The 13,372-nt window shown below is 50.1% G+C and overlaps 1 protein-coding gene across 1 annotated transcript; it reads left to right on the top strand.

The window, feature by feature from the left end:
* The first annotated feature begins 3,680 nt into the window (after positions 1-3,680).
* NHLH1 (nescient helix-loop-helix 1) lies at positions 3,681-4,205 on the top strand. Its single transcript, XM_024116022.2, has one exon. The coding sequence runs from the start codon at positions 3,681-3,683 to the stop codon at positions 4,080-4,082; it is 402 nt and encodes a 133-aa protein (XP_023971790.1). The 3' UTR covers positions 4,083-4,205.
* Positions 4,206-13,372: the final 9,167 nt, after the last annotated feature.

Raw genomic sequence — 13,372 nt, 5'->3', positions numbered from 1 at the left:
CCCAGGGCCAGCCCCACCCCCAGCTCCCAGGGGGGTTCCCAGATCCCTCTGCCAATGGCTGCCTGGCCTTACTGTTTAATATTGATAAGGGTGGGGGCTGGGCCAGCCAATGGAGAGCTGGGGGTGTGTGTGTGTATCTCCATATATATACATAGGGCTGGGCCAGCTCAGGTGTGTATGTGTCTGTGAGCGTGTGGTGTGCGTGTGCGTGTGAGTGCGGGTGGCCCCAGTACCTGGCCAAGCTCACCCCCTCCACCTGGGCCCTATATCCCCAACATGTGTACCCCTCTCCTATGCCCCGGCGCCTGTACAGCCACGCCACGCTGCCCCGGAGAGGTCTAGAAAGCTGGTCCAATAACTTTGCAGACGGATGAGCTCTGAGCAGCCAGAGGAGACTGGGGCTGTCAACGCTGCCCCCCTGTCCTGCCAGCTTGGATCCCCTCACAGGCTCCTCCTAGGTAAAGGGGGAACCAAAGGCTGGGGAGGGGTGGGCGTGTCCCTCCCACTCTCTGGCTCAAGTCCCCTCCCAGAGCCTCCCTCTAGTTTTCTCTCATGCTGTGTCTCTCTCTGTCCCTGCACCTCCCTCTTCCCCACTTCTCCCCTTTGACTCTTTGTGCCTATCTATTCTCAGTCGGGTTGGGGATGGCAGAAGTGGGGCAGGAAGTCCTATCCTGGATGCTTGGAATTCTGATCCTCGGAAACTGCAACTTTGAAACCAGAAGTGGATTTTGGGGTGAGGACTGACTTGATGGGTGAATAGAAGCTGCTGCCAGGACTGGAGCTGGGGAAAGACAGTGGGTCCAGGTGGAAATGGGACTGGGGTCAGATTGGGAGCAGAAGGGGGGAAGGGAGGGCCAGGTGATCAGGGATGAAGGAACGTGGGGAGCAGGCAGACGGAGAATCGGGCTGTGATAGATGTGCCGAGAACCCCGTAGCTGAATTCCTGGATCATGGGGTTGGGGAGTTGGTGCACTAAACACATACTGGGAGGTGCTGACTTCGGGGCCTCCCACGCTATTGCCATCCATCCCCTCGTGTTCCTTTGGACCCTGGAATATGCGGTGTGTTCTAAATTTCAGCACTCACCTCCTTCTGTTTTGTGTTATGGCTGTGTGCGTACATGCTGTCAGATGTTGATGAGCTCACACCCCCAACCTCAGAGCTTACTGTTAGTGGACTACTCATTTGAGCCTGTTTTCTGCATGGTGGGGCGGGGCAAGGCTGGGGAGTCCTGACCCCTGTGAAGGTGTCCATCAGGCAGGAGAACCCGGACTGGTGAGGAAGGGGATATGGTGATTGCGAAGGAGCCTCTGTGCTTCTGTTTCTGCCACTTAAGTCGGGCTGAGCTCACAGTGAGTGGCCCACTGTTCCCACTTGACATTCCCCCCCAGCAAAGCCCTTTCCCCAGCCTATGTTCCTGCTGCCTCTCCCTGATGTCCTCTGGTTCCAGGGACAAGCAAGCTTCGCCAAGCCCCAAATGGTGGCCTCCAAAAGCTACCCCTATCCTATCCTTCTCTGCCGGCCTATCTGAACTGGCCTTGGGCTGGGGGAGGATGTGGAGTGGAAAGCTGGTTATGTTCCCTTTCCCCAATCTTCCTTGCAGAGTTGCCGAAAGGGCCAGGGAATGGCAAGGGTTGAGGGTGTTGAGGACAGAGCTGGAGGAAGGGACTGTCCTGAGCAGGAAGATTGTAGCCAGAGGAGATACCTCTCCATGATTCTAGTGGTCGGGGTGGTAGGATGTGGTGTCTGCAATGGTCCCGTTGTGGGGTTTGGGGGCTGGGAGGGACTGAACTGGGCAGCTGTGCCGAGCTCCATATGCCCCAGTCTACTCTACAAAGGGCAATCTGCGTGTTTATCATCCTCTCCCCTCCACACACACATACAGAAGCAGCCAGGGTGGAGACAGGCCCTGGGAGGGAGGGGATGGCAGGGCCAAGGCTTGCAATGCTCCCCTCACAACTGGGAAAGGTTTAGAGCCACAGCCAATCTCTCTTGGAGCTGTGGCTCCAGTCTCGCTCAGTTCCCAACCCCCCTTTTTAATTATTAAAAAAATTTACTGTGATAAAAACATATAACATAAAATTTACTATTTTAAGTGTACAGTTCAGTAGTGTTAATTATATTCACATTGTTGTGAAACAGAGCTCCAGAACTTTTTCATCCTGTAAATCTGAAACTCTATACCCTTTGAGCAACACCTCCCCTTCCCCACCTTCCCCTCAGCCTCTGGTAAGCACCATTCTACATACTGCTTCTATGAAGATGAATACTTAGATATATCATATAAGTGGAATCATACAATATTTATGTTTTTATGACTGGCTTATTTCACTTAGCATAATGTCCTCAAGGTTCATCCATGTTGTAGCATTGTGACAGGATTTTCTTCCTTTTTAAGGCTGAATAATATTCCGTTGTATGTATATGCCACATTTTCTTTATCTGTGTATCTATTGATGGACATTTGGGTTGTTTCCATATCTTGGCTATTGTGAATAATGCTGCAACGAACATGGGGGTGCAGATATATCTTCAAGATCCTAATTCCAACTTCCTTAGACATAAACACAGAAGTGGGATTGCTAGATCATATGGTAATTATATTTTTAATTTTTAAAGGAACCTGCATACTGTTTCCATAGCAGTTGTACCATTTTACAATCTCACCAACAGGGCAAAGGGTTCCAATTTCTCTCCACCCTTGCCAACACCTGTTATTTTCTGGGTGTTTTTTTTTTTTGATAGTAACCATCCTAATGGGTATGAGGTCATACATATCTCATTGTGATTTCGATTTGCGTTTCTCTGATGATTAGTGATGTTGAGCATCTTTTCATATGTTTACTGGTCATTTATATATCATCTTTGGAGAAATGTCTTCAAGCTCTTTGTCCAGTTTTTAATCAAGTTATTTAGTTTTTTGAAGTTGAGCTGTGGGAGTCCTTTATACTATTCTGGATATTAACCCCTTACATCTATATGAATTGCAGACAATTTCTCCCATTGCCTTTTCACTCTGTTAATTGTGTCCTTTGACGCACAAAAGTTTGTAGGTTTGATGTAGTCCCATTTGTCTATTTTTGCTTTTGTTGTCTGTGCTTCTGGCGTCACATCTAAGAAATCATTGCCAAGTCCAATGTCATGACGTTTTCCCCCTGTGTTTTCTTTAGGAGCTGGAGTTTTAGGTCTTACATTTAGGTCTTTAGTCCTCTTGCTCAGTTTTATCCTGACCCTGTCCTCATTGCTTCTTCTCCTTTCCAGTTGCCGACTTTCTGGATCTCTTCCCTTCTCTCCATCTTTCCTCTTACTCCTTGACACCATGGCCTCCTGCCTGTCTCTCCTGCCTCACTGCCTCCACCCCTCCCCATGTTTCTGCTGTTCTTTCCCCAAGCGTACAGTACCTCCCCCTCTCCCAGCCCATCTTAAACCTTCCTCACCCCTCCCCATCTCTGAGCTGTCCCCTCCTTCCTCCCTCTGCCCTTACCAATTTCCCCTTCTCTCTTCCAGGCTCCCGACCAGAACGCTGACCATGGAACCCTGAAGTGGCTCTCACTTCCTTGAGCTCAGTGGCAGACCCCACCACCCCAGGCCCTTCCTGCCCCTCCCGCAACCAGCTTTCAGGCTCCCAGAGGGAGGGGTGGGGAGGGGATCCTGATCTCACAGGGCGAGGAGCATCCATCATGATGCTCAACTCAGACACCATGGAGCTGGACCTGCCTCCCACCCACTCTGAGACCGAGTCGGGCTTCAGCGACTGTGGGGGCGGGGCGGGCCCTGACGGGGCAGGGCCGGGGGCGCCGGGAGGGGGCCAGGCTCGCGTCCTGGAGCCAGGAGAGCCGGGCCGGAAAGACCTGCAGCACCTGAGCCGTGAGGAGCGGCGGCGCCGGCGGCGCGCCACAGCCAAGTACCGCACGGCCCACGCCACGCGGGAGCGAATTCGCGTGGAAGCCTTCAACCTGGCCTTCGCCGAGCTGCGCAAGCTGCTGCCCACGCTGCCCCCCGACAAGAAGCTTTCCAAGATTGAGATCCTGCGCCTGGCCATCTGCTACATCTCCTACCTGAACCACGTGCTGGACGTCTGAACACTGCCTGCCTCCCGCCCTGGATTCACTCCTCTCCCCGGGGCTTCGCTGGGGTCCCTCCTCACCGCTCACTGCTTAGAACGGCCTCTCCTCCCTGAGCCCCTGTACCCTGGCATAGCATGTACCCACTGGCCCCGGGCCCAGGCAGAGTCCCCACCGGTTGGTCGATTGGTGGAAGGAGACTTCCTTTTACTCACCCAGGCACCCGGAGGGCTCTTCTCGTGGGTACCTTCTACAGTTTGTGGTTGGGACCCAGCCGGTTAGAAATGTTTTTGCTTGGGTGGTGGGTATACAGTCTTGGAGTCTCCCCTGGCTCGCTCATGGGCTGCTGCCTCTTCTACTCCTACATCCAAATTTTCAGAGACACACCCCCCTTCCCCAGACCCCGACTCTGTCTCCCATCCTGTTTGCACCCTGTTGCAGCTTCTCCTGCCCGTGGTAGAGAGGGGGCATGGGAACAGGAAAGGGGAAGGCTGGGGTTAGAGGGGGTGGGCTTTTTCTTAGACATCTCAGTCTAGCCCTTGGGAGGCAGGGGCATGGTGAGGTAACTCCTGTGAGGGGAATCTCAGTAGCTGGGGATTATGGAAAAACTCTTCCTGTTTTCTATCTTGCTCCTGAGGCTTAGCATATACAGACCTCAGATCTTACTTGGTAGTGAGTGCCTTGCCCTCTCTGAGCTATTTGGCCCCCTCCCTATCTCCTCCCACCCCAACCATCCCAATTTTCTTCTTCTTTGTGTGCAGCTAGAGAAAGGGAACCTAGATCTTGGGGTAGGGGGTGATGTCCCCCAAATCAGCCCAGAGTATCTGCAAAAGGCCCAGGCAGTGAGTGGGCCAAATCTCATGTCTGCTTCCTCCATCCCAGTCCACCACCAAGATGTGCAAAACCCACACTGATTTCTCCCTCGGATGCAGGGGGGATGCCCTATTATTGCCCTCTGGGAAAGCTCAGCTCTCCCGGCCCTAGGACCTGTTTATTATATTTTTTTCTGCTTCCTTAAGCTGCCTTTAGCAAGGGAAGATACCCCCCTACCCCATCCCACCTCGTGGCTCTCTGCGCTACCCCCATGTTGCTGAGCAGCCCCTGCTCAGTAGCCCAGGGTCCGTGTCAGAATGAAGGGCCTGAGGACCTGTGTAGGAGAGATGAGCTCACCGCACTTCCCATGCTTCCACCTCCCTCGCACCAAACTCCTAGCTCTACAAGGATATTATTTATTTACGTATTTATTTATTTATTCATCTATTTATTTACTTATTTATTTATAAATATTACTATTTATTGCCGAGTCGTGCACTTTGGGGTCGAGTGAGGGAGCTCCTGGCCGTCCTAGCCAGGTCTCTTTTGCTTCCTCCCTAGTTATTCCCTTCCCTTTCTTGCTCCTTCTGTAACTCCAGGTGTGTGTGGGGATCCCTTTTGCTCACCACACCCATATCCCTTCCGGGGATCCATCTGTCCTGACACCCTAGTCCTCTGGGATGGCGCCCCTCCCCCACTTCCAGGGCTCCTGGATCCTTCTTCAGCGCCCTCCATCCCCAGACAATCCCACCCCAGTCCTGCCTGCTCCTTTTCTCTCTCCAGCCCTCTCCCATGACCCTCACTTCTTCCTAAGACCCCCAACAGTGGGCCCTAAAGGTCTGTGTCCTGTGTGTGATTTCCTCCTGTTGCAGTTCTGACTTCATACAAAAAGAAAAATTAAAGTGACCTCGTTCTAGCACCAGGTACAGCTGTGGATCGTTCAATTGGGTTGGGAAGCTGGACTGCAGGTTATGATAGAGTGGGCATTGAGGGTCCTAAGCTTTGAAGGCTTTCCTGATGGGATCATGAGAGCTCACTATGGTGAGCAAATGAAAAAAAGAGAGAAGAAGGGGTCACAGAGTACAGAGGTGCAGGGGAGGGTGTAACAGGTCCAGGCCCCTCCACCTAAAGTGCCATGTACTTCCATCCTGGCACCCACTGAGTGAGACTTTCTGACCCCCCTCTGATGCTGTGCTCTGCTCCGCTGTCTATGGATCAGGGAAGGAGCGGAGTGTCCCAGTGGAACCCAAGTTAAACATGTGTCTGTGGGTCCATTTGCTGGGTTATGAACCATTTCATGCCATGGCTGTGAAACATGGCCTTCCCCATTATTGTCTCTGAGCTGGATCAAAATTCCTTGCAATCACAGTTCTTGGCCCATTTTGTGTTCCCCAACTTTCAGATACTGGAGAGAACACAGTGGAGGACCTGGTACTAAGAGAAGAATAGGGAAAGGGATAAAAAGTAGTGCTGAAGGAATATCAAAGGAATCCTGGAAGGGACTCTAAAATCAATTTATAGATGAGGAAACTAGAGCCCAGAGAGGAGAAAGACCTTGCCCAAGGTCACACAGCTAGCTAAGGGCAGAGAGAAGGTTCAAACCCAGGTTCTTTTTGTCCTGTACTGCCAATGCCCCTCTGCTTCTCTGAAATGAGCCAGCCTGACAGGTGACACTCTATGGACTCCCTATTTTAACAGGAACTTTGATAAACTAGAGAGTATTCAGAGTTGTGTGGCCAAGAAGGCAAAAGGTCTGGAAACAACTTCACAGAAGGAATAGTTGAAACACTGAGGATATGTGTCTTTACAAGAATAGATTTAGGGACAATATGATACCCGTCTTCAAATATTGAAAGAAAAAAACAAAACCAGACATTCTATGTGGTCCCAGGAGGCAGAACAAAGACCAGTAGGTGGAAGTGATAGGAAACAGCTTTTTAACTCCAAAAAGCGTTGCAACATCTGGAGCTGTCCAGCAGTGGAAGCGCCTGCCGCAAGGAGGAGGAGTCCAAATAGACAGGCTGAAGAAAACACTGTAGGCAGAGTTACCAGGGAGCCATTTCTGCCAGATGAAATCCTGGCTAGGTGAACTTGAAGATCCTTTCCAAACTTGAGAAGGCTGAAGGCCAACGCTGGGAGGAAGATGCTGAGATGTCCTTCAGTCTCTGAAGGGTGCTGTTTTCATCTCTGATGGGCAAAGAAATGACATCAGCAGCAAGAGGGGTTTGAGTTAGACTTAGGGAAGAACTCCCATACGGGAAGAGGTTGACATCTTCCCTTCCCCATCTGATTGAGATGAAATGTAGTCTGCCCAGAACCTGGCAAGAGGGAGGGCTGAACAGAGGCCACAGAGAATCTGAGGACTACAAGGGGCCAGGGTGGGAAGGGAGCACAGAAATTGCTGAATCCAACACTTTTGTTTGAAAGGCAGGTGAAATGCTGTCCACAAAGGTGATGGGACTCACCCATGATGGCGGACTGGGGTTACCTGGCCCCAAGTGCTTGGCGCCTTCCACTGCACAGCAGCCTCAGTCCTCTGAGAGCCCTGCCTCCCTCTCATCACTTTGCCCCGCTGGAAAGCAGAAGGGGTTACTGGGCCCCTCCCCTCAGGGATCCCTTAGGGCCTGGGGGTGGTGAGAGGGGGCAGCTGCAGCTGTTCTACTGCTAGCTCCGAATTTCTTCAGATAATCAATTGGCCTCGGCTGCCGCTCTGCTCCACAGGATGGGAGAAGGAGGAGTTGGGGAGTTGGAGGGGGAGGGGAGCAGGGGACCAGGCCCTGGGAGAGGACACTGTCAGGGAGATGGAAGTCCCTGGATGAGGGGAAAAGAGAGCACTCCGGGGCTAGCACTCAGGGAGGAGGGAGGAACGGAAGGTTAGAAGAGGATGCATCTGGGGGCCCTCATTTCACAACCTCCAAACCCCAGCAAGTGGGCCAGTGGGTGGGGGAGGGGCAGTTTGGGGGCACCTGGCGAGTGGGGCTCTGGCACCTCACCCCTCCCTCTTCTAGCCCCTCCCCATCATGTCCCTTCGAGCTTTCCATGCCCTCTTCCATCCCCAGTTACCGCTGGCCTTGACCCTCCCATGCTGTCTGTCATAATTGCTCCCCTCTGCCCTTTTTCTCAGAAAACCCCACCCCCAGTGACAGAGCAGACAGCAGGGCCCCAGGGGTTTGAGAGAATGGGGGGGACTTCTTAGCCACTCCTCCCTCTCCTCCCCTTACACACACACACACACACACACACACACACACACACACACACACTGTGTAGGCTGCCAGGCATATGGCCCCTTTGTGCCCACACAATGGAGGCCCTGCCTGTGCCCCTTTCCAGTCTGGGCACAGGGCTCTTCTCCCTCATTTCACCCACCTTCCTGACTTCTTTGCCTTCTCTTCTTCCTCTTTCTGGAAGGCCCCTTAGGCAACCCCCTTCCTTCATCTTTCTGACTCTTTCTTGCTTTCTTAAGTCCTTTCCTAAGCTCTTGAAATCCAACTGGTAAGGATTGGGTACAGAAGAAAGAAGCTAACAGGAAGGTTAGTCCTCAAATGCTGGTTCGCCAGAGAGAAGAAGGAAGAGAGCAGAGAGGGAATTGGGGAGAAGGGAGGCAGTGTGATGGCCGCAGCAGAAGCAGCAACATTGTGCTAGAGGAGAGAGAAAGCTCATACCTAGCAGCCGGAGGACGTGTGTCCCAGCTCCATACTTACCTTTTACGCTTTGTGCCATAATGAGCAAAGCACATGCCTCCCTGGGCCTCAACTTCCTCATCTGCAAAAAGGGGAAGATAATAAGACCTGCCTCAAAGGGGTGTTAAAAGAGATCATCGTGGCAGTGCTTAGCATGATAAGTTCTCACTTAGGGTACCTCAGGGGCAGCAAGTAAAAGGGCCAACCTGTACTGTTGCACAGTCTGTGCACTGTACAATGTGCCAGGCCAGGGCAGTGAAGGGGCCTGATATCCAGCCCTTGTTCCACCACACCAGTTGTGCCACTGGCGCCAGTGAGGATGTATGCATCCTTCAAGAGGTGGCCTTAGAATCAAGCCCCTCATGTGGGTTCCTGAGCATCAGTGAAGAGTCCAACCAAAAACTCAGGAGTCCTGACCACCTTGGAAACCAAGATAGAGTGGGAGGGGACAAGAGGCTGTGGATCCCTTAGCTCAGGCTTCTCTGGAGAGTTGGGTAGAGCCAAACTCTGAAATCTGCTAAACTGAGGATGGAGACATAGCAGCTGAGGAAAAGGGGGGTGGGTGCTGAAGAAACAGAAAAGGAGGGAGACCTGGGTGGGGGAATATGATCAGAACGCAGTGTTGGGCCGACCTCTTGCTCCTCCTCTTCCCCTGTTCCCTCCCTTAAGCAAGTTTCTCTAAGCCAGGTCTGATTATTGCTTATGGAGCACTGCCCCCTGCTGTCCCTGATTAGAGATGTTCTCACTCTTCCCCCTCCCTGGCTGGGAGCTGCTAAGAAATGGGAAATGAGAAGAAGGTGCTAGACTGAGGACAAAGGGTGAAGGAGATGTGGTGGGACCTGCAATCCAAAGTTCTCTTCTTGTCAGAGATTTCTGGAAGGTGGATGAGGGTTGATTGCTGTCTAGGGATAAATGGTGTTTCATTTACATATATTAATGGTTTATAATTTTCAGATTGATTTTTTTCCTGTGTCCATTTCATTCAGGTTGTGTGTGTGTGTGTGTGTGTGTGGTTTTCTACTCTGAGGGTGCTTGCCTGCTTCTGTGGTCTCTGTATGCTCATATATCGGTGTGCTTGTTTTTGTTCCCTTTTTCATGTTGGAATCTGAGTGACAACTGTCAGGTATGGCACAGCGACCTGAAGCTGTTTAACGTCCTCTCCTTCCCTCTAGGTTTTTTGTTTTGTTTTGTTTGTTTTGTTTTTTACTTTTTATTGGAGTACAGTTGATTTTTACAATGTTGTGTTAGTTTCAGGTATACAGCAAAGTGAATCAGTTATACATATACGTATATCTACTCTTTCTTAAGATTCTCTTCCCATATAGACCATTACATCCTTCCCTCTAGGTTTTACCTTTGTCTTCCAGCTCCATCAGCCACATGGTTATTTACAAGTGACAGACTTTTGCTGGCTTCTGCCCTGCTTTGATCATTCCAAGAGCAGAGCCTTGTTCTGCTTCAACCTGGGACTCTTGGGTTTAACCTGGTTCCCGAGTGAAGTGAGAGGAGAGGGAGAGCCCTGAGATCAGCACCCCTTTGCCATCCACCTCTCTGCTGTCCTTACTGGCATTTAAACTCCAGCCATCTCCTTTTATAACCTTGTAGCTGTCTCCTTCACCAGTCAATCCCATTTTATTCAGTGCACCATACATTTGTTAACTAGCCAATGTATGCCTGACACTGTTCTAGGTTCTGAAATACAGGCCCAGGCTCTCCTCAGTGTCCACTGGGGAGACAGACATGGAAACACATCAGTTTTCTGAGGGTGAAAAGCATATGCAAGGATCGGAAGTCAGTATGAACTCAGAGGGAGTGCTGGTGAAGGAGGGAGCAGGTAAAACCTGAGCTGTGCTTCAAAGACTGAAAGGGATTTGCCAGGTCTGTGAAGGTGCTTGCAGAAAATTCTGCGGTGTGCTGTCAGGAACCCCCTTTGCAAATTTCCTCCTTCACTGGACAGGGCATTCACCTCCCCAGATGCAGGAGTGTTGACTCACAGCCGAGGAGTCTCTCTCCAGGAATTGCCTTTGGAGGAGGAAAGCTGCCTTGCTTAAGGCCGCACTCCCTCCCTAGCCAGTGTACATGCAAGGGCTGCTTGGTGCATGGGGTTACACAGCCCCATTCCAGGGACAACCATGAAGGGCTGCCCCAGCTTGAGATCCCCCATGGGATTGCCAGAGGCCTCTCCTGCAATCCCATTGCATTTCAGTTTAGCTCTCTGCTTAATACAGCCTCCCTCACACCTCACAGTTATTCTCTCCTGAAAGCATCCTCCTGCATACACCTAAGTGTGTAAGAATCTCTTTCCCAGGGAACTCTACCTGAGACAGCGATATTCCAGGTAGAACGCACTGTAGGTACGAAGGCATGGAGGCCTGAGGAGGCTTTGTGAGCCAGAGCACACCATAAACAGTTTGGTATTGTTAGGACATAAAATACAAGGGGCTGGTGGGACAGGAGAGTGATGGAGAATGGCGGGAGAGGTAAGCAGGGGCCAGGCAGGAGAGGCCTTATGTGTTATCCTAGGGAGCTTGTCCTTTTCCACATAATGATGGGAAACGAGTAAATGTTGTCGAGTAGGGGTGGATAAATGCTGCCAGATTTACATTCTAGAAATGTCACTTTAAGGACAGTTCTGAAGACAGATGAGCAAGGGTAAGATCTGTGCAGGGAACAGTTTTAGAAGGCTATTGCAAGGTCAGCTGAGAGAAAAAGAGAGTCTCTTTAAGCAGTGGCAGAGGGAATGGAGAGAAGAGGACAGATTTAGGAAAAGCTGTTTAAATGTGGATTCAACAGAACTTGGCGATTTATTAAATGTGGGAGGCTAGAAGAGAACTCCCAGGTTTCTGTCTGGGAAGCCTGGATGAACAGTGGCGCTGCCTTCCAAAATAGACCAAATAGGAGGAGAAACTGTGGGGGATTGTGGTGGGAATGGTGGCAGTAGTGATGACATACTAAGGACACACTGAACAGGAGCTGTTGAGGAGTCTTCCCATGGAGCTGTCCAGAGGAAATTGGCTCTCTGGGTTTGTGACTAAAGAGCTGGACCTCTTTGCTAGGACGTATCCCAGAAATCTCCAACTCCACATCCCCAAACTGGCGTCCTTATTCTCTCCTCCCCTCATCCTGACTTTTCCCTTGTTGCTCCTCTTATGACTGAATGGCACTATCAGCATTCCGTTGCCCTGGCACCCACCTCCAATCCGTCATCAACATCTATCCATTTTGCCTTCTACGCGAGACTTGGAACCGTTTCTTTATTTCCACCAGTACCACCCCTGCTTTCCTTTGCCTGGACTAGCTCAGTTGCCAAGCTGTCGCCCTGCCTCTTGGCTTCCTCTCCTTAAATCCACCCTCCAGACCACCATCAGAGTGACCTACCCCCAGTGCAAATCTAATCACGACAGTTCTAGACTCAAATCCTTTTAATGGCTCCCCATTATTTCTTGAATAAAATCCAAATTCTTCAACATGGCACGAAATTCCCTTCATGGTGCGGCTCCTGCAAGTCTTTCCACCCCGACTGCTGTTCCATCCTTCATACTTTGTGCTCTAACATTATAAGGAGCTCTCTGGCACGCTCCACATTGTCCCTGACTTCTGTGCCTTTGCTCCTACTTCACCTATGTAGGTCCTACTCATCCTTCAAGACAACAAAGATGTCCCGTCTTCCAGGAAACCCTCCTATAGCCTCCAGTTGGCTCTTCCTGCTCCCCCTTAGCTTTCTGTGCACATCTCTGTGATTGCCCTCCCCACGTTGAATGGTACTGAGATCACTTACCTACAATCACATCGGTTTTGGTGTGACTTGGGTGAGTTACTTGAAATCTCCAAACATCTTTTTCCTTATTAGAGATAACATGTTAAGCCCTTAGCCCCATGCTAGTGCCTAACAAAGCTCAATAAATGGTGGTTATATTAAGACAAATTATTGTTTTTATTATCTTCCACTTCAGTTTTCTGTATTGTCCCAACATCTACCTGCTACCATTCACCTTGAGAATACATATTCATCTATTCCAGTCCATTTGACATTTCAGACGGGGTTCTCATAAGTTATTTTCCTCTGGAAACTGTCTTATCTTTTCACTCCACTGGAAGCCATAGGATTACTCATTTTTAAAAAGCGTTTAAAAAAATTACTGGACTTCCCTGGTGGCGCAGTGGTTAAGAATCCACCTGCCAATGCAGGGGACACGGGTTCTATCCCTGGTCTGGGAAGATCCTACATGCCGCAGAGCAACTAAGCCCGTGCACCACAACTACTGACCCTGCGCTCTAGAGCCTGAGGGCCACAAGTACTGAAGTCTGAGTGCCTAGAGCCCGGGCTCCGCAACAAGAGAAGCCACCACAATGAGAAGCCCGCGCACCTCAACAAAGAGTAGCTCCCACTCGCCGCAACTAGAGAAAGCCTGCGTGCAGCAACGAAGACCCAATGAGGCCAAAAATAAATTTAAAAAAATAAAAAAGGCAAGTTAAAAAAATTACCAAAGTAATATATGCCTATTGTAACAAATTGAAATAATACTAACATACATACATAGAGTTAAAAGTAGATGTACCAACTGTGTGGGTACGAATTACATACCCTTCCCCCAAAGTAATCTGTATTAACCATTTGGTCTGAACCATCTTTCCAAACTTTACATTACAAATGTATATAAATACATAGGTGCATGCATTTAAAATTATATTGTACATTTACTGTTAGACTTTAACTTAATATGCACTGTTACTTTTTTTTAAACAACACACTATAAAAATCTTCTTTATCTGTACATAACTAACTTCACTTTTTTTTTTTTTTTTTTTTTT

This window comes from Physeter macrocephalus, chromosome 4, assembly GCF_002837175.3.
Source record: "Physeter macrocephalus isolate SW-GA chromosome 4, ASM283717v5, whole genome shotgun sequence".
NCBI classification, from domain to species: Eukaryota; Metazoa; Chordata; class Mammalia; order Artiodactyla; family Physeteridae; genus Physeter; species Physeter macrocephalus.
This window is presented reverse-complemented; position numbering and strand designations above follow the sequence as displayed.